General features: G+C 40.1%; 1 protein-coding gene across 4 annotated transcripts in view; it reads right to left on the reverse strand.

The window, feature by feature from the left end:
* The window catches only part of zfyve26 (zinc finger, FYVE domain containing 26), a 77762-nt gene that overhangs the window by 35123 nt on the left and 22390 nt on the right, over positions 1 to 20249 (reverse strand). For 3 of the 4 annotated variants that reach the window (XM_041213789.1, XM_041213791.1, XM_041213787.1), the window contains exons 17-26: positions 20001 to 20120; positions 18452 to 18616; positions 16676 to 16900; positions 16298 to 16403; positions 12843 to 13582; positions 11457 to 11659; positions 7644 to 7748; positions 4316 to 4438; positions 3068 to 3244; positions 2171 to 2420 (exon numbers count right to left, since the gene is read on the reverse strand). In XM_041213789.1, the coding sequence (XP_041069723.1) occupies positions 2171 to 2420; positions 3068 to 3244; positions 4316 to 4438; positions 7644 to 7748; positions 11457 to 11659; positions 12843 to 13582; positions 16298 to 16403; positions 16676 to 16900; positions 18452 to 18616; positions 20001 to 20120 (2214 nt within the window). The remainder of the gene's footprint in view (positions 1 to 2170; positions 2421 to 3067; positions 3245 to 4315; positions 4439 to 7643; positions 7749 to 11456; positions 11660 to 12842; positions 13583 to 16297; positions 16404 to 16675; positions 16901 to 18451; positions 18617 to 20000; positions 20121 to 20249) is intronic. The other variant, XM_041213790.1, reaches the window with a different exon arrangement.

Consider the following 20249-nt stretch of genomic DNA (forward strand, 5'->3'; position numbering starts at 1 on the left):
ATCTGGTCCAGGTAATTTATCCACCTTCAGACCTTTCAGTTTTCCTAGCACCTTCTCCTTGGTAATGGCCACCATACTCACCTCTGCCCCCCAACTCTCTTGAACTTTGGGGATGTCACTCATGTCTTCCACTGTGAAGACTGACGCAAAGTAGCTATTCAGTTCCTCAGCCATTTCTTTGTTCCCCACTACTATTTCTCCAGCGTCATTTTCCAGCGGACCAATGTCCACTTTTGCCTCTCTCTTACCCTTTATATATCTAAAAAAACTCTTGCAATCTTCTTTTATATTACTGGCTAGTTTACCCTCATATTTAATCTTCTCCCTCCTTATTTCTTTTTTAGTTGTCCTCTGTTAGTCTTTGTAGGCTTCCCAATCTCCTGGTTTCCCACTGCTCTTCGCCTCATTGTATGCTTTCTCCTCAGCTTTTATGCTGTCCCTAACTTCCCTTGTCAGCCATGGTTGCCTCGGCCTTCATTTAGTATGCTTCTTCTTCCTAGGGATGAATTTTTGCAGTGTCTCCCAAATTACTCCCAGAAACTCCTGCCATTGCTGTTCCACTGTCTTTCCTGCTAGGCTCATCTCCCAGTCAATTCTGGCAAGCTCCTCCCTCATGCCTCTGTAGTTGCCTTTATTCAACTGTAATACCTGATTTTCCCAGTCTACCGCATATTGAAATCCCCCATGATCACTGTAACCTTGCCTTTCTTACACACCTTTTCTATCTCCTGGTGTATCTTGTGCCCCACATCCTGACTACTGTTCGGAGGCCTGTACATAACTCCCATTATGGTTTTTTTACCTTTGCGGTTCATCAACTCTACCCACACAGATTCTACATCATCTGACCTTACATCATTTCTTGCTATCGATTTAATTTCATTTCTTACTAACAAAGCAACCCCACCCCCTCTGCCAACCTACCTATCTTTTCGATAGAACGTATATCCTTGGATATTTAGCTCCCAGTCCTGATCCCCTTGCAGCCAAGTCTCCGTAATGCCCACCACATCATACCTGCCAATTTCAATCTGCGCCACAAGCTCATTTACATTACTTCGTATACTGCGTGACCAAACAACCCTATCCATTAGGGTGTGGACAGGCAACAAAGGAAAGCCACAGAAGGAAAAATTAAAACTGACAGACCTGGATATAATATTGGCAAGTTAATTATTTCTTCAGCTCACCAAGGTTAGAAAGCAACTTGTCCTAGGGCAGAATCTTCTATCTGTCGGGCGGGCTGGTCAGGAGCGGGTGCGGAGCCGATTGCCGCCTACGATTGGCTGCTTGCCGCCATTTTACGTGGGCAGGCCAATTAAGGCCCGCCCAGCATGACACGCGCCCGGTAGCGCTCAGCACTACCTGTGCGGGCGGGGGGGAGGAGGGACAGTCAGGGCCTGCGCTCTTCATGCATGCTCCCTGAGGAGCTGCCTCAGGGAGACTAAGTTCAGATTTAAAGTTTGAAAAAAAGATTAAAATTATTCAGACAGGTCCCCTCATGTGACAGCGTCACATGAGCTGGACATGTTTATGAATTGTCAAAAAGATTTTTATTTATTTAATAAAACCTTCGGGAAACCTCATCCCTGAGGTTTCCTGAAAAACGCGAAGGCTGCTTGGGCTCTTCGCCTTCCCGCCAACTTTAAGGTTGGACAGGCAGCCCTGTCAATTACTTAAAATGGTTCATTAATGGCCTTAACAGGCCTTTGACAGTTTGGCCGGCGCGCACCCGCCGAACAAAAGATTGGAATGACGTGCGGTGATGTCGGGACGCACGCCCAATGTCACCGTGCATCATTTTACACGTCGGCATGCAGGGCTCGCCACCCCCCCATGCCGACAAGAAAATTCTGGTCCTAGCCTCATTAACAGATGGAAATTTCTAACCCAAATATAGAACATAGCAAAGCAATTTTATGTAATCAGAGGACAGACAGACCATTCAAAAACAGATTCTGCAACATGGCAATAGGTTTTGCCAAGGTTTCTCATCAAACAATAAATATCACCATAAAATCTGACAAATAAATCACTCCTCCACATAGCTTTTTGAGATTGCTCTAAATTTAAGGACGATGGTTACAGCTTTCAGAGCGGTCTAATATAAACTCTTTTTAAAAGTAAATTCTTCTTCACAAAGAAATAAAAGCAGAACAATTTTTGTTACCTGATCGTGCTTTCTCTCGCACCGCATATGGAACTTCAAGGGCCTTGGTTGCATATTTAGAAAGAAGGCTATCAATGTCTTCAATGGCAAAACCAGCTTCTTGCCCCATAAGCAAATGATGAAGTGTCTGCACAGCCACTGATGCCCAATCTACTTTCATATTCATGAGTAGCTGCTCCAGCATCAGCAATGGGTTCGATGACAGATGTGAATAGACATCGCGTGCTGAATTTGGTAGAGTTAGTAAAAGCTACCAAAAAGGAAATATATGGGCCAAACAGAAAATCAATGGATCATTATTATGAATGAGTACAGCAAAAAAAAATTCCTCGACACTTTTAAAACTTACTCGCATAATTAACTTTAAACAAAGCTGACATTAGTAGATCACACTGTCAAAATGTTCAATAGTGGTTCAAAGCTTTGGAATGCAGCAGCAGTTGTTAGGTTGGTAACATAACACATCCTGCCAGTAAAAGTTAATGCTTTTGCACCTCATTATGGTACCACAGCCTCATATTTATCACTCATATTTCCCCATTAACAAACAATATGAAATACAAGCTCTACAAACACATTCATTGCCAGAAAATGCATTCTGTGCAACTCCCAAAGGTAATTTCAGAACAAGTTTTATGATAGATTTCTTGCCAAACAGACCATTTTCATTTGAAGATAGATAATCAAAATTATATGCATCTGGACATTTACATCACAGCGATGCAGAATTATTACTGTTCAACTTAGGCATTCTCCTGAAGGTTTAAGGGTTTCGTTAATCATAATTGTAGTTGCCAATAGTCGATGAGATACTTACAACCATAAATAAAAACCACTAATGTGGACCTTCTGATAATGTGAAGAATCAATGGACAAGTGATGCTGACTCTTCCTTACCTTTGATCCAATGCGCATTGATTGAATTTCATGATGGCGTGCAGCAGACAGATTCTTATGAAAGTGCATGGTAAGGTAATTGGCCAGAAAGTGGCAAGCAGCTAGTCCTGGATGCTGATCCAGAGCCTGTTCACATACAGCTTGGCACATATCAGAATCAGAGATTCCCTGCAAGAGCTGGTGGAACATGATGATGTGAGTCAAAATTCTGCATATTCCAGCTGTTTTAAAAAATACCATTTATTAACGGTCTATATAATGGATAGAAAGGCACATATCCAAATGTGCGGATGACACAAAGATAGGTGGCATTGTTAAGTATCGTGGATGGAAGCGTAATCAAAAAGGCAAACGGAATTCTGATTTTGATCTCTACGCGTTGTATTCTAGATATAAAGAGCAGAACATTTCCCTCCCCATTGGGGGAGGGAAGTTCAGGAGTGGGTACGCCTCCGATCGGCGCCCCCGATTGGGGGCACGCCACCATTTTACGCAGGTGGGCCAATTAAGGCCCACCCAGTGTGACGTCTGCCAGGAAGCGCTATGTGCTCCTAAGATTCCCTTAGGATTCCCTAAGCCGAGAGTGCGCTCTTTCATGCATGCACGCAAAAGAACGCGCTCATCTCCCTGAGGCTAAGTGCTGCCTCAGGGAGATCGGCGCCTACATGAATGAGGTTTCATGCTTTTTCTAATTCCCACCAGGGCTCCCGGCCTGCCTGCCAACCTTAAGGTTGGAATGGCTGGTCCTTTAACTAGTTCAATTAGTTTTTAAATGGCCTCAATTGGCCGTTGACAGGTCGGCGGGCGCACAGCTGATTCAGCTGAGCCCCCGCTGACCTGAAAATTGAAATGACGTGGGGTGACATTGGGAGTTCCGCTTGACGTCATCCCAAGTCATTTTATGCTAGCAGAGCCTGCTTTGAGGGAACTAATTAAAAGAGAAGCTCTGATGATGTTAGATTATGAATACAAGGACTGATTAACTGCCTTAAATGTATTCTATTCTTCTTTCAACTTAGTCATTATTGGGGATAAACATTAAAAACAGCGGAAGCAATATGGTGTGAGTAGAGGAAATACTAGTAGCTGTACAGGAGATGAAGTGTCTTAAGTTCCAGACCAAAACAGATTTTTCAGCTGCGGATTAATGGGAAATACGTTCCACTATACAAAATGCTTTACTGACACCACAAATTCACCATTATTGTTCAACAAACAACAAAGTCAGTTTTCTACTGTAGTACTTGCCTGGAACGCTCTCTCTCTGTCTCCTTTCTCAAGCAGGTGAAGGAGATATTCACGCCTGAGTTTCATCGTAAAGTGTACTGATACAGGGTGCAGCTGGATCCAAGCTTCGCAAAGCTCAAACTCCTGCACACAACAATTTATCAAGCTTTTAGCAAACAGAATCCAATGCACATGCAAAATGAAAGCAACAATGTCATTGGACAATCCAATTCATTCCAGGTACTAGCTGATTGGTTAATACCAACATGAATTTAAAAGAGAATTTGTTTTGATATCACTCTCAAATTATAAAATGGGAACCCCACATGTTACTCTGGGGTTTAAGATTCTGGCAAATTGAGGTTTCGAAGGAATTATATTCTACCACTGACCAAAAAATGGAATTGCTTTCAGATCTATCTCCTACTTCAACTCTCTCATTCAGAAGCTCATCCGATCCTCAGAGTATGCTCTTTGATAGCTTTTATACCACAAAACAAGTCTCTCTTTTCTTCCCAACTTTAACAAAATTCGCACATTCCATTAGTGCACCAGTTTTAATTTTCCGCAGTTATTTGGCATCATAACTATTTGCATTTCATGGCTTAGCCTCGCATTTGTTACAATCCCCACAAAATCAATAACTTTTAAAAAGATAGTTAAACTCCCAATGGCTGACTGGAAGGATCACACAATAAGATTTCAGGTTTTAAGACTTCTACTATAACAAAAAACTAAAAGCATCATTGTCTAAACACTATGCAGCAGGCAACTGATTCCCTAAACAAGAAATTCACCATTTAGTTTTTAACAACTGAAAATATAACACTACGATTATAATCTATATTGTCCGTTAAATAGACACGTTATTCTCCAGGACCCAGCCCCAATTTACTCTCTGTTCCCCAGGGCCTGCTTCCTTTTTCCTCTCCCACCTAGATAACTTCTAATATCAGAACTGACTTTCACTGTGAGGGTTACAATGAAGATTTCTTCCCTCTAGCCCAAGCTGGGTAAATCTTCCAGCCTCCTTTAAATCCTCTCAAACCCTGTCCCTTCAATCTGGGCGTTTGCTCTCACTCACGTTAATTCTTTTATATTATTCATTCATGGGATGTAGGCATCGCTGGCAAGGCCAGCATTCATTGCCCATCCTTAAATGCCCTTGAGAAGGTGATGGTGAACTGCCTTCTTGAACCGCTGCAGTCCATGTCGTGTAGGTACACCACAGTGCTGTTAGGGTAGGAGTTCCAGGTTTTTGACCCAGCAACAGTGAAGGAACACCAATATATTTCCAAGTAAAGATGGTGTGTAGCTTGGAGGAGAACTTCCAGGAGGTGGTATTCCCATGTGTCTGCTGCCTTTGTCCTTCTTGATGGTAGCGGTCATGTGTTTAGAAGGTGCTGTCTAAGGAGCCTTGGAGAGTTCCTGCAGCTCATCTTGTAGATGGTACACACTACTGCCACTGTGCGTAGGTGGTGGAGAGAATGAATGTTTGAGGATGGGGTACCAATCAAGTGTGCTTTGTCTTGGATAGTGTCAAGCTTCTTGAAAGTTGTTGGAGCTGCACTTATCCAGGCAAGTGGAGAGCATTCCATCACACACCTGACTTCTTATGCATGGTGAATGACAGGATCAGCATTATCCCTACTTCAAGTACAGGACTGCGTGTCTCTATCTCCTGCTCTCTGCCTCTGAGATGGCTGCGGTCTGACTTGTATCTGTGAGTTCAGGAGACATCTTAGAAAAACCCCCAATAGGCTTCCTAAAGCCCATCATCACAGCAACCTGAATCAATTGGGCCTTGTCTCCAGGTAGGAATGCCAATTAGCTATCTTCTAAACTCGCAACTCAATTCTATCTGGGAATTTATCAGATAGCCTAAAGTACAAACATTAATAAAGCCTGACATTCTTAATGCCTCCCTACGAGACTTGGAGACTAACACACTACCCAGAGTCAGTACAACTGCTCTTACCATTGTCTACAGGTATGAACATCTTGCACCTTCTTCCCACTAAGTCAACCTGAGCTGTTCCCAGAGCAACCAAGCCACTCAGGCTTGTCACCAGGCAGAATTCAGAGCTGATCACATGATCTCCTTCATTCCTCCATTTACCTTAAACTAAAGACAGTCCCAAAACATGGAAATCTTATAAATCTTGTATTCGTAACACACTTAATTTAGTCCCTTTTCCATTAAACCTATGTCATTTATATTAATATATACTTTTAAAATTCGATAAACTTTCTTTTTGTTAAAGACGCAGCAAGAACAATCCATTCTAATGCAGTAAATTTGATCGGTTGTCTCCACAGCAAATATAAATTAAAGCTAAAAGTAAAATACTGCAGATGCTGGAAACAGAAAATGCTGGAAAAACTCATCTTCAGATCTAAAGAGAAGTAGAAATGTGATGGAGTTTGTACTGTTTGGGGGAGGTGGAGCAAGTAAAGCGGGATAGAAGGTCAGCGATAGGTAGGGGCTAAGGAGAGAGTGACAAAGATAACATGGGCAATAGACAAAGGGGTTGCTAATAGTAGTGGTGAAGACTAAAAAGGTGCTGATAGTGGCATAAAGGTAAGAAAGCAGGATGTGTTAATAGCAGAACAAGGGTCAGCACTCTGTGGAAGAACAACAAAGAACAAGGACAGATCGCCCTTTTGGAAGGTCAGGGTGGTGGTCAGGGAAAAAGGATAAAAAAAGGGGGATAAAAAGGGATAAAACAGTGAATGAAAATAAGTAATTTTTTATCCCTTTTTAAAAGTCTTTTTTCCCCTACCACTATTCCCCCCACTAAAAAGAGCTATCTGTTACTTGTTCTATGTTGTTCTTACACAGAGTGCTGACCCTTGTTCTGCTATTGACACATTCTGCTTTCTTACCTTTATGCCAATATCAGCACTGTTTTAGGCTTCACCACTACCTTTAACACTCACTTTGTCTTGTGCCCAATTCCATCACACTTCTACTTCTCTTTAGCTCTGAAGAAGTCGTGCTGACTCGAAACATTAACTCCGTTTCTCTCTCCACAGATGCTATCAGACCTGCTGAGTTTTCCCAGCGTTTTCTGTTTTTATTTTATAAATTAAAGCTAACTGGAGTATAACTCTCCCTTTTGCAAAGTAATATGTAGTCATTATTAACTAATCCTGAAGCCTATGAGGCATTAAATAGCTGAGAGTCATTAGATGAATGCAGACCTCACTAACCCAAAGTCAGGTAATATGTCCCACTTCATGAATAATCAGTCAATATTAACAACATTTACAAAGCAATTTAATTCTCGTGCCAACAACAACGGTTCTGCAAGGGAGATCATAAACACTAAGAAAATACTTAATTTACCCCAGCCTGCAAAATGACGTCCATCACAGCCTGTGGGTTCTCAGTGGATTCAGTCCGCAGTTCCTGCCAGCTAGACCAAGGTACCAGAGATCTCAGATTGAGGACCTGTCAACACAAACATCCATTTTAGAAATAAGGTACCAATTTACAATATTCTGATAGTCATTTCTGGAACAAAAACATACACAGTGAAATATATAAATCGAGGGTACTGTTCGAAGGTTCAACAAAAGTAATTTTACTACATTAAATCCCAGTGATAAAATTTGACAAACTATAAATTTGAAATAATTGATGTGATCGTATTGTACATATTGAATAATTCATTATCTGTGACTGCACTGTACAGATCTAACAATTCATAAGCTGAAAGTTTGTTTTCAGAAGAGAAGCTGAGGGATGACCTGATAGAAATCTTTAAGAATATGAAAGGATTTAATAAGTCAGACAGAGGGAAGATATGTCAGTTTGCTGAGACCAGAACTAGAAGTCACAAATATAACAGAGTCACTAACTCGACAGAAACTTCTTTATCCAGGGAAAGGTTAAGTATGGAGAAATTGCTACCACAAGGAGTAGCTGAAATAGATGCATTTACAGGGAAGCTAGGTAAACAAAGAAGGGAGAAATGAATAGATGGTTATGCTCATTATAAATTGGCAAGTTGATGCTAGTGTGGAACATCAACATTGGTACGGAGTTAGGCCAAATGGCCTGTTTCTGTGTCGTAAGTTCCATGTAATTCCTGTGGAGTAATGCATTAACCAATAATACCTATTTCACCAGTATTCCCGTATCACTTTCACATGAAAGAGGATTGGAAGATGACGGCCAGGACCTCCGCAATTTCCGCCCTTAATTCCCTCAGCATCTTTGGATGCATGGTGACTAACAAAGTAAGGCCGTCTTTCTAATACCTCCTCCTTATCAATTTTTAGCCCATCCAGTACCTTAAACTCTAAAGAAAACGTAAACATACCTTCCAATTCATCACCGGCAAGTTGCAGGTTCCTGCCAAATGGAAGAATTGTGGAGCAAGTTTTCCAATACTCACTTCTAGAACCCTCTTTCCAGTTGAGATTTTATCCATATTACCGTTTGTCTGTTTTTAATTTCATGTTCCTTTTTGTTTGTTTTTCCCCCCCCACCTAGAGCTCACCACTCCACTCTCCCAACATCTCCAAAGATTTAGGTCTTCTGCCCAGAGAGCTCTGAAGCTTTCTCAATTAACCTTTTCACGCGACCCGATTCTTTCCTTGATACCTCCTCCACCTGGCAACTGCTTCACCAGTTCCTGTGGCCTTTCACCCAGGTTACCTGACCCAGATCTCACTCACCCATCCAGCTGAAGGGTTCTGGACCATCAACGTAAAACCCAAGTGTCAGTTTTAAGAAAATTAAAATGATGGGCTAGAAACATGGGATTAATTCCTAGAAGGGCAGAATATAATTACACCATATTGACACCATAGAATAAATCATAAAACTATTGCTGTTTAGGAGGCTGAATTTCACCTCATTTATTCTGGAAGATCAGGTTAAAGGAGACAGTTGCTGAGATAGGCCTCGAAAGACTGGAAAGCTGCTGTTAACATCAGGGGCAGAATTTTTCATATGGAGGGCGGGCTCAGCGGGAGCGGTCATGGAGCCGATTGCCGCCTGCAATCGGCTCTGCACCGCCATTTTACACAGGCAGGCCAATTACGGCCCACCCAGCTTAAGATGTGAGTTGTAGTGCTCAGCGTTATCTGTGCGGGCGGTGGGAGGAGGGAGGGTTGAGGCCAGCTCTCTTTCGTGCATGCGTGCGAAACACGCTTCAATCTCCCTGAGGCACAGAGCTGCCTCAGGGAGATTGAATCAGTATTAAAATTATTAAATAAAAGCTTTAAAAAATGTATTTAAACATGTTCCCTCATGTGACTGTGTCACATGAAATGGGATATGTTTTTATATTTATGAAAAATGTTTTATTTATTTAATAAAAGCTTTAGGAAACCTCATCCCGCTCGTGGATGAGGTATCCTAAAAGTCACAAAGGCCGTTTGGGCTTTTCGCCTGCCCGCCAACCTTAAGGTTGGATGGGCAGCATTAACAATTACAATAATTGCTTTGTTAATGGCCTTAACAAGCCGTTTACATTTCAGCCAGCGCTCAGCCAACTCTGGTGTGCACCCGCCGAACAAAATATCGCAGGACTGCACGATGACGACAGGATGCACGCCCAACATCATTTTACATGTCATTTTACATGTCGGCATGTCGGGCCCACCCCCACACGCTGACTGAAAAATCCTGCCCCAGATGTTGTATGCACCAACTTGTTTTAAACCATGAGAAAAGAGGTAAAAAAAAGTACCGGAGAAGCTTGTATTTGTATCAGCAAGTACAGTATAAAATCATCCATTTTATTAAGTTCAAAAGGGACAGACTAGAGAGAGTTCACAAGATGGCCCGGAGGGACACCAACCCTCAGTCTTCGGAAACAGAAGAATTAGACCACCGAGTTTCGAGTTGTACAACTGACTTGAGATTGTATGCATCTCCAACTGGAAACCTGTTGTGTTTTAATGTGAATAAAAATCATTAAAAAGTTTTAAGTCTTGGTTGATTCTTACCTCTAGTTACCCTAAAGAGTAAAGAGAGAGTTTAAAAAAAAAATCCGGCACACCCTTCCGCCTTTTTGCCGGCCAACCAAACCAAGTAAACACAAGGCTTATGGCAAGTTGTTGATTGTACTTTGGTGGTTTTCTCATCAACTTGAAATCATTGGGTATAGTTGAGGTGATTGTTAGTGCGTATTGTGGGCTAGCGACTACATTTTCGGGGCACTGCTATTCAATAGGTCAATCTATTCCTTGGATTCCCAACTCAGCTGCTAGCGAAAACAGCTTCTTCTCATCTTCTCAATTAAATCCCATCACAAACATCTCTATTAAATCCCCCCTTATCTTTCTTTGCTGGGAAGAGAACAATTCCAGCTTCTCTACTCTCTCATCCAAGGTACCTTTCTAATTATAATTGTTAACTTGTCTGCCCTTACACTACCATCACTCCATGCATCCATTCTTCACCCTCTCACTAGTTACTGTCTACTGTGCCACCCCCCCCTATCGAGATTGCCATTGTGAAGAAGTACTTGCATTGATATGCTGTACATTTACAATATATAGCACATTTATATGAAGGAAATTTGACTTAGTCACTGTGAATTAGTGTTGGTGATATTTCCCCTGCATGGTATAAACATTCCAAATGTTGAATTATAAAATTACCAATATTCTGATCCATTCTGAAAATGCTACAGGTCATCTATTAACATATAATTTAAAATATATACATTTGTTTAATGACTACAAATATCACTTTGGATTTTAAAAGTATAGCAGCACCTGACAAAATGACAGCAAAAAGTTGGCATAAAAAAGATTAGAAATGTACTTGCTACTTCCAAGAGTCCATGTGCTGTGTCCCCCACACTAGGAAACACACGTTAATGTGTTTGCAACCATCCGTAAAGCATCAGACGCAATAAGAAAGTCAAAAGTACTTCATAAAAGGGCCCCAGTGACAAAACAGTATATTTTTTAAACGACATGTTAATGCGGAAAAAAAAATCTGTTTTTAAGAATGATTCTGCTGCTAGTCACATGTAAATGCAACAATTAAAGAGTGATAGAAAATAAACCATCCTGTTGCAGGGTTGAAACAAATTCCATGATTTGACATCATTAGGCCAATAATTTCTAGTGGTCCAGTGCAATCAATTATCCTTCATAATATCGCATCAATTAATTTTAAATGAGTGCCCCGTACCTTCTCGTAAACCTGCAGTTCCTTCTTCTTGGTGTGCAGATCTGATTTTAACTCGCTTTTATCTGTACTGGGGTCACTTAGACAATACAACAGAACTTCAAGGCAAGCATCAAGGGGCCATTTCTCTGAGCAGTGGAGAACAAGCTTTGCCCGTAGAATTGCATCTCTTATACGGAACAGATACCTCCAACCTTCTTTCTCTGCTGATGTAACAGAAATCCATTATCAAATAACATCAAGTATTGAGGCAATAAGTGATCCTCATTTACGAATGAGAACCACTTCACCACCAGTGGGGAGGTGGTTGCATAGTGGTATTGTCACTAGACTGGGCTGGACTGGACTGGACAGCTGATGTAGGAGATTGCTTCCATTGCTTGGTTACACAACATTGGCAAATATGTTCATCACATTATGCAACGTTTCCAGCAGCAGGAGGACTTTATTGCAGCATGATAAGTTTACACAGACAGTTACTAGTATAAACATGGACACTGGAATTTATAACTAACCTAAGAATTTGAATATATTATTAGCTGATATCCTGCAATGTTACATAGGGCATCAAAATCAAGTGTAGCTAACTGGACCAGGGTGGGCAGGCATAACTCAGTCCCCATTTTGAATTCTTATATTCTGTCTTCATTTCCGTACACTTCTATTATAAGTTCCTTTGCTTACATTTGCAATGGAAACTACCGACATTAATTTATAGCACAGTAATTAGTTCCCCCATCATTGGTGGTGCAGAGCCTCCACTGGCAGGAAGGTGGAATTACAGCAATAAGTAAGCATAGGCAGTATCCCAAAATGTGAACAGGGAATGAACGAAGAATGGAAAATATTGACAGAAAGAGGCTGCAGATATTAAGATGTTTTAGCACAAATGGATGTATAAAGAAACTGTGTACTCTGGGGGTACTAATTAGTTATAAAGTAATCAGGAATAATGAAAAGATTACTAATGTCACTTTAAAAAAGATTACACCTGGGAGTTCAACTTTGCCAGAAGATTGCTTAATGTTTTATATATAAAAGGAACAGAGAGGATCAATGACTGTAACACCCAACAGTGTAGAAAAACTCAATGCAATGATCAGAAGAGGACAATATTTTTTTTTAAATTTTATGGAGCTATAATCAGGATGCCCTTAAAAGGACCAGGGTTTTTTTAAAAAGCACTCAGTATGTGCACAATTTCAATACTGGTGTAATGGGGAAAACACCAAATACGTTTTGCCAACCCCATTAATCCACATATTTTAGACTCTGCTCCCCCGGGAACTATTCTACCCTTCCCAGACAGGTGTTTACATATTAAATTAGACTTAAATGCATAGTAGATCTGACGATTCACAGTCACTTGTCAACGTATTGTAGCCTTACCTTCCACAACAGCACAGCTAAGCAGGATATCTTTCAGTTTCTCAAACTCTTCAGTCTCAGCACCATACAAATCAAGAATTTTCAATGCTCTGAGCCAGTGACCATCACACAGGACTTGTCTGAAGGTTTCTGTGAGTGTGCTTACAGCTACCTCAGAACGAAGGCCTGACAGCAAAAGGGTCGTGCACGGGTTACCACACAAAGAGTCCTCAAGACTGGCAGCTCCTTCATGAGTTCCAGGAAAAGGTTCAGCCATTGTAGAAAGAAAGTGCTCAAGGACTGGAAATTCCTTCATTAACTGTTCACACTCCTTGGAGATCTGTTCCATGTCAAGGGGTGCCTCCGTGCGACCACTCAAGCGCTCCTTCCATGACAGACCATGTTTCAATGCCCTTTGACCCTGTGTCACTGTTAGACAGACAAGGACTGCGAGTAACTTTGAACGAGACTTGATGAAATTCAGGGCAGAGGGAATGAGAGAATATGGTCCCAAGGAAGAATCTGGGGATTCATCTTTCAGATTTTCTTCTGCCAGATGGGGTGAACTTGGGAAGATGATTCCCAAATCAGGCAGGCAGTGTTTTGTGTGCTCTTCAATTAGCTTAGTTACTTCACCGAGAAAAGTTGGGCATTGACTTAATTTGCTGGTGCTCCACAGAGGAAGGCAATCACAGCAGCAGTTAACTATAATCTGCTGTACACTCAGGTTCAATTCTTCGTTGTGCAGTAACATGAACAACCTAAGGAAGAAAATACATTTCAGGTAACCATAAACAAAATCAGTGCAATCAATAATGCCATTAAACTGTTGTTGAGAATCATTTCACGTGCAGAATTGCAATCATATTGTCAACAGTAAGAATCACCACAATCCAAAAACGTAGTAATTCAGCAAGTGGCATACTTTAAGATGTTCAACAATGTGATAAAATGTTATGTAAATACAATTTCTTAAATATAGCACTCATTATATCCAAAACCATTCAGATATCTTCAGCTGCCACGGAATTACAAGTGAGAGAATTAGGCCAAGTCCAGAATATACAAAGGTAATTTTCAGTAGTTATTAGATTTTCAGTACTTTAACAGTCACTTGGTAGCATATGCTGAAAAAAGAGATATGATGTCGAAGCTTTGCGTCTTACACTCATCAGAACAAATGCAAAAATGCCAAATTTCAAACGATCACAACAATTTACACTACAGGAGAAAAGGGTGCTGATTGGTTGGCAAGTCGACTCCAATTGATTGCAGCTGTGCCATGGGGAGCTATAGGCCCCCTAAGCTCCTGGGTAATTTAAACAAGGCGCAAGGCTTGAACATATTCCTTTCGTCCTTTTGATTGGGCAGCACTTTCCGAACAATCCTGAGTGTGCTAATAGCTGCACCAACAACCAATTTAGATCAACTGATTATCTCATCCATTGTTTTATCTCTACCTTTTAGCCTATTTCGATCCCTTCCCTTCACCCCACCCCACCCCCTTGTCCTCGCTTGTCCTGCTTTCTACCCTTAATTAGCACATTCCTTAGATAATATCACCACCTTCAACACCTCTTTGTTCTTTTATCTATCTCCACCTATCACTGGCCCTCTATCCAGCTCTACCTGTCCCACGCCCCCCCAAACCAGCTTACATTTCACCCCTTTTCTATTTTTACTTAGTTCTGTTGAAGAGTCATACGGACTCGAAACGTTAACTGTGTTCCTCTCCGCAGATGCTGCCAGACCTGCTGAGTTTTTCCAGGTATTTTTATTTTGGATTTCCAGCACCTGCAGTTTTTTGCTTTTATTTGATTATCTCATAATGTGGCTCATTTACGCTTATCAGGAACAACATATATTCATCATATGCAAGGACCTATTCTCTGCAGCAAAAGGAATATGTTCAAGCCTTGCACCTTTTTTGCATATAGTATTTCACAGCAGCATCTTATGTTCAGCTCATTGGATATTTTTTAGCACTGCATATAGACCAAGTACAGTGCTGAAATACAATTCTTTTCAATGCTTATAAAAACCTGGCAGCTGTTTCTTCAGTTGGTCCTGGATCCAGAGACACATAAAATTAAATATAATCAAAATTATCCTCCTCTTAAAACAGTAATGGAACAAGTCAATTAGTATCCAGTTTTTGACATGTTTCTTTCAATTTCTAAAATAGATGAATAGATTGAAAGCTACTTAAGGACAAGAAAGGCCAATGATCTGTCATGGTTCATCCAGCTGTAAAGAACCAGAAACCAAACATTCCTTAAATTAATTCAGGGTTTCTATCTCCATGAACAAACCTGGAAATGCATTTCCTAGGTTTACCACTACTAAATTTGCCTTTCGCTATTTTGAATTTGTGGCTTCCGACCCTACTGAAATGCTTCCCAGTATACCTTTTTGTTCTATTTGCCATCTCATAAACCTCTCAAAAGACACTGTTTGGTTTTCTAAGATTGAAAAGTTTAAGTTTCTCATTCTTTCTCTACAACAGATATAATAACACGCTTAAAAACCTATCCTGTACTTAGAATGCTCCCATTACTGAGTTCAAAGAATAAATAAACTAGTGTTTATGTGGTGCCTATCATAACATCTCAAGAATTTCACAGTCAATGCATTAGAAATTTTAATATTACTATTCCACAAATAAAAATCTTCAAAATAGATTTTTTTTACCTAGGTGGCATATAGAATGCTACAGTAATGCACATTTCTAATATACAACACAAAGTATGTCAACTAACTGCCCAACAAGAGCTTCTGCCTCTAAAAAGGGGAGAAAAACATTAAAGAATTTCCCAGGTTACTTGTACACCTCTTTACAATGTGTTCAGCAGCTTAGGAGCAAGGTATTTTACCCAAGATTTCAGTTCTGGGCACAGGAAGGATATATTAACTTTGGAATGATGCAGCCCAGGTTCAACAGAATGATAGCACAGCCAAAATTATTGGCTCAGATTGCATAGACTAGACTTGTATTCCCATGAGTATAGAAGCTCAAAGGGGGGGCCTAACTGAGGTGTTTATGATTGAAGGATTTGATAGGATGCAAAAACAGAAATTATTTCCTCTGATGGAGTCGTCCAGAATTACCTCAAAATTGGTAGTTCAGGGATGATGTCAAAAAGCACTTCTTCAGTCAAAGAATGGTGGAAATCTGGAATTCTCACACCCAAAACACCGTTGAAGTTAGGTCAATTCTAATTTTCAAAACTGAGATTGATCATTTATTTTTGTTAAGCAAGAGTATTTAGGGATATGAAACCAAGGAGGGGAAATAAAATCAAGATGCAGATCTAACTGAAGGTGGAATTGGCTTAAGGGGTTAAAAAGCTTACTCGTGTTCCTAAAAATGGCAGGAGCAAAGGGAAGTAAGGAGACAATAAACATCATACAAAAATCTGACAGTTCATGCTTTTTGCATCAAGTATCAGAACAATCATTGAAATCATTACTCATACCGTTCAGGTGAAGTTGATTTCTCAAAAAGCAGATGTGCAAGCAGTTGTGATGGAGTCTGTTGCAGAACTATGAAGGGATTTCCTACTTTTACCTCTGCAAATCGATCTAAGATGAAGAAAATACAATTAGACTTGGCAATTGTTCACGTTGCCCAAGAACGTCAGCTTCGTGGTCCTACATTCAGCAACATCTAGTTACTTTCTACTGCACACAGTGTTATCACGTTCCTCTCTCTCCTTTCCTCCTAACCTTCTGTAAATATGTCATTCTTTGCATTTGATTCTTTTTCAAAAGCACTCAACCATCAGTTACTGATTTACTTTAGAAATAAGCAACATCATTGCTGTAATTTTAAATCAATTTGCAATGGGCCTTACCCATATCTCGGTTCATACTTCGAATAAGCACTGCTGCAAGCGTGTTAATGTAGTCAAACACGCTACGCACATAGTCTGCTCTTTTCTGGTTTTCTATCACATCATGGACCTGCTGGTCTAGATTCTTCAGCAATTGCTTCATCTGGTTCCGGGTGGTGTGCCCTTCTGGATCTTGAGATCGAGAGTTTGTTTGTTCCAAGCAGTTGAGTATATTTCCTTTTGCCTCTAAAACAGTAAAATGGTTTTTAGGGTTTTTTTTAATCCACAAAAGCATTAAACATGGCACGTATTGTGCAGAGCTGTTTATTTTCCAGAGTGCATGAGAAACTCCTGTAGCCAGTGTCCGACTTCTGCAAGGGAAGCTACTCTTTAAAAAAATGGCTTTAAAATATAGAGCTACATACCAGTTGGCAAACCATTCCACAATTGGGAAATTTTGATGATTTTATTTTGTTGAGCTACAGTTGTTAATTGAAATGTAAATACTCCCAGTCAATATTTTTAAAATAAGTCTTATAAAAACCAAAGTATTTTTACAAAAATTACAAAATATTAATTTAAATTCTAAAAATGTTCCAGAGGCCTCTCAGTTCTTTGATTTTGAAAAGTTTATGGATATTGCCTGAGCTATATCATAAGCTTCAACTGAGCAATGATAGAAGCTATAAGCCAATGTACCTACATATGAAATGATGAGGAAAACAAAAATCTGTGCATTCATTAGACAGTCCCCTAATAAACAGAACAAGTAATTCAGTATCAAAAAAGGTTTCAAAATACCCATGGAATGTATTTCTGAAGCACATTTTGATTTGTGTCGAATTCTGATTAAATGCAGGTAAAATAACAGCATTACAAGCTGTAGCATCAACTTGTAGATTCATAGCTGTTTGAGGAGGGGGAATTTTGTACTTGATATTGTTCATTGGTTGCTCATTTCCTTGTGACACAGGGGACATTAGAGCAACTAAGGAATGGTGCCAAACCAATCCAGTTTTATGGGCTAGATTGTGCAAAATTGTGCTATTATTCTGCTAAATATTAGTTCAACTGAAAAGGATGGTTGCTCCAAAACTTTATTTGCTTGCTAGGCAGGCTGTTCAAACTTTAACCCAAAATCAAACTTCTGTGGTATTGGTATTTCGGAACCTCTGAACTCCAACATTTAAATTTGGCAGCATGTTTATGCAAATGTAGTGATCTGATCAAATGCTCATATCAATACTACTGAGTCTGAAACAAAGGTGTTTGATGCAATAATTTTGACTAAATAGGGGAACATGACAACAGTTAGATTAAACTCTTGCAGGGTTTACTTGTTTCTAAATATTACCAGTTTTGGTAACCTCAACCCATGAGGTTATACAATAGATCTGACAAGACAAATAACATCTCCGATGTGCTCTAGTTTAATCATCTACAGCTAAAGCATGCTGCAAGCACTAATATTTCCCATTTGATTATATGGCAATTGAGAATTTATGAAAATTAAAGAGACAGATAACAGGGAGCATAATTCCATTAGGCTATCAGTGCTATTTTTCTACTAAATATTTAGTTCAAGTCAATGAATTCAAAAGAAAAATGCGGGAATTATAAACAATACTGATTTTTTTTTGTAACATTGCCCCTGTATTAGGATGGTTTCTATTTGCAAGAGTTCAGGCAGAGTCAGTTCCACGTCTTGCTAGCATGCATAGCACGACTGTTGGGGAACCACTCTGAAATGCAGAACGCACATGCGGTTGTAAGACGGATTCTAGTTCTGCTACTAACCAGGAGACGTTATTGCTGTTTGAAGTTTCTTTGTGATCTGCTCCAAGCGCTCTGATAAGCTGAGATGTGAAGTGACACAGTCCTCGGAAAGTGCAGGGTAACATGTTAGTAGGAGCTCTGTCACACTGCAGTTGAGGTGGCTGGCGACTTTGTCCTCAGTAGGCTCTGCCAAAAAATAAAAAAGATAAACTGCTATAGGGTCATCGTTGAATGGCATACAAGTCTCCACCAACCATGAGTATCTCCCAGCTGGACAGGTTCTGAGGAAACCATTTGCTGAGTACATATATGATAGTGTCATTCTCATGTTGGAGTTAGGCGATTCTGTATTGTAGAAAACCACTGCACCTATTCAATTTTCACTAGCCAAAGATTAATCTGTTCCTCTCCTCATCAAATGTTTGGGAAACTATCTCTAGTGGGTTAGAACATCTACCAATGTTAATTTTTTCCAGTTCTCTGTTTCTTTTTCTAGAAGACTATGATGTTGCTATCAGACGATGAACCTCCATAAAACATTATACAAGCTGCCCTTTTCAGAACAAGCAAACAATAAAGGACAAAGAAAAGCTGTGCTCGTTAAGCGAAAAGCTAACACCGGCAATCAACTTTGCACTCCCTACAGGTTTCAGATAAAGCAAGCAAAAACAAACAGGTATTAGCACACACTGGGTTAAGGCACAAAATGAAATTTAAAACTGCATTGTGTTCTTTACTCTTACAGTAGACAAAGGATGGAAAATGGAAGTGGTTACAAATTCAGTACTTTTATCCTTTGAGTGCACTTAGTTTGGTCCTGCAAAGATTCTACTTCAAATTTATCTAAATACAGATATTAAACTAACTTTGAAACCCATCTAACTCAGGAAAAGCCTCAAATTTCCTGTTAAACTCTGTTAGAGCCCAGTTACTCATTACCTTGTATAAATGCCCATAATGATTTTAACCCATGCGTTTAAACAGCATACTAACCACATTTGGAAGCTTTTCTTTTTAATACTGCAGCTACAGTTGGGGCACTTACATCTGAATTTTTATCCAACTAAAACTGCCCCATTGTCTCTATGTAACAAGCTGGCCAAACCTCAGGCACGTAAGATGATTTCACTGTGTTACTTCCATCAATTTATGGTAAAGCACAATTCAGCTCCCCAGCACACTCATTTGTTAAATTTACTGAGCCATAAAAAACAGAAATATCTCGTTTCGTGCAGAACTAGCCAACTTTGGTTGTACATCGTTCATCCCTGGATAAGGGGGAAGAAGGGATTCCCACTCCTCACTGCTACCCAGCAACACCTGCTAGAACGGTGCAAATGTTGAAGATACCCTCAGGCTTGGCTCCACTGTTCCCAGGTTTAAATAATCCTTCCACATGCACAGTCAAGGCTCATTCACGAGGATGGTCACTTGGGTCAGGTAGTGGAAGGCAAATGGAGATTGTTGAACCATGACCTGGTCAGAGTTAACGTTGAAGAGAGATGCAGGCAAAAGGAAAGAAAGTTACAAGCTATTTCCATAATCTTAAGAGCAAGGAAGGTTACTGTACTGGCTTTGGTTGGTCCATGCGAACTATGGGAATAGTTCAGGATCTTGCTCGTTCGTTGAAGGATTGTAGGAAAACCTTGGATTCCATCAGGATGACGACGAGCACAGTCAACCTTTCTGCCTGCAGGACATACAATGTATATTTGCATCAATGGATTGGACAGGTAATTATTGACTTTTTTTTAAATGATGCAAGAAAACACAGTTAAGTAATTATGTCAGCATCACTTTTCATTTAATGAAGGTGATT

Source organism: Carcharodon carcharias, chromosome 20 (genome assembly GCF_017639515.1).
Source record: "Carcharodon carcharias isolate sCarCar2 chromosome 20, sCarCar2.pri, whole genome shotgun sequence".
Taxonomy (NCBI): domain Eukaryota; kingdom Metazoa; phylum Chordata; class Chondrichthyes; order Lamniformes; family Lamnidae; genus Carcharodon; species Carcharodon carcharias.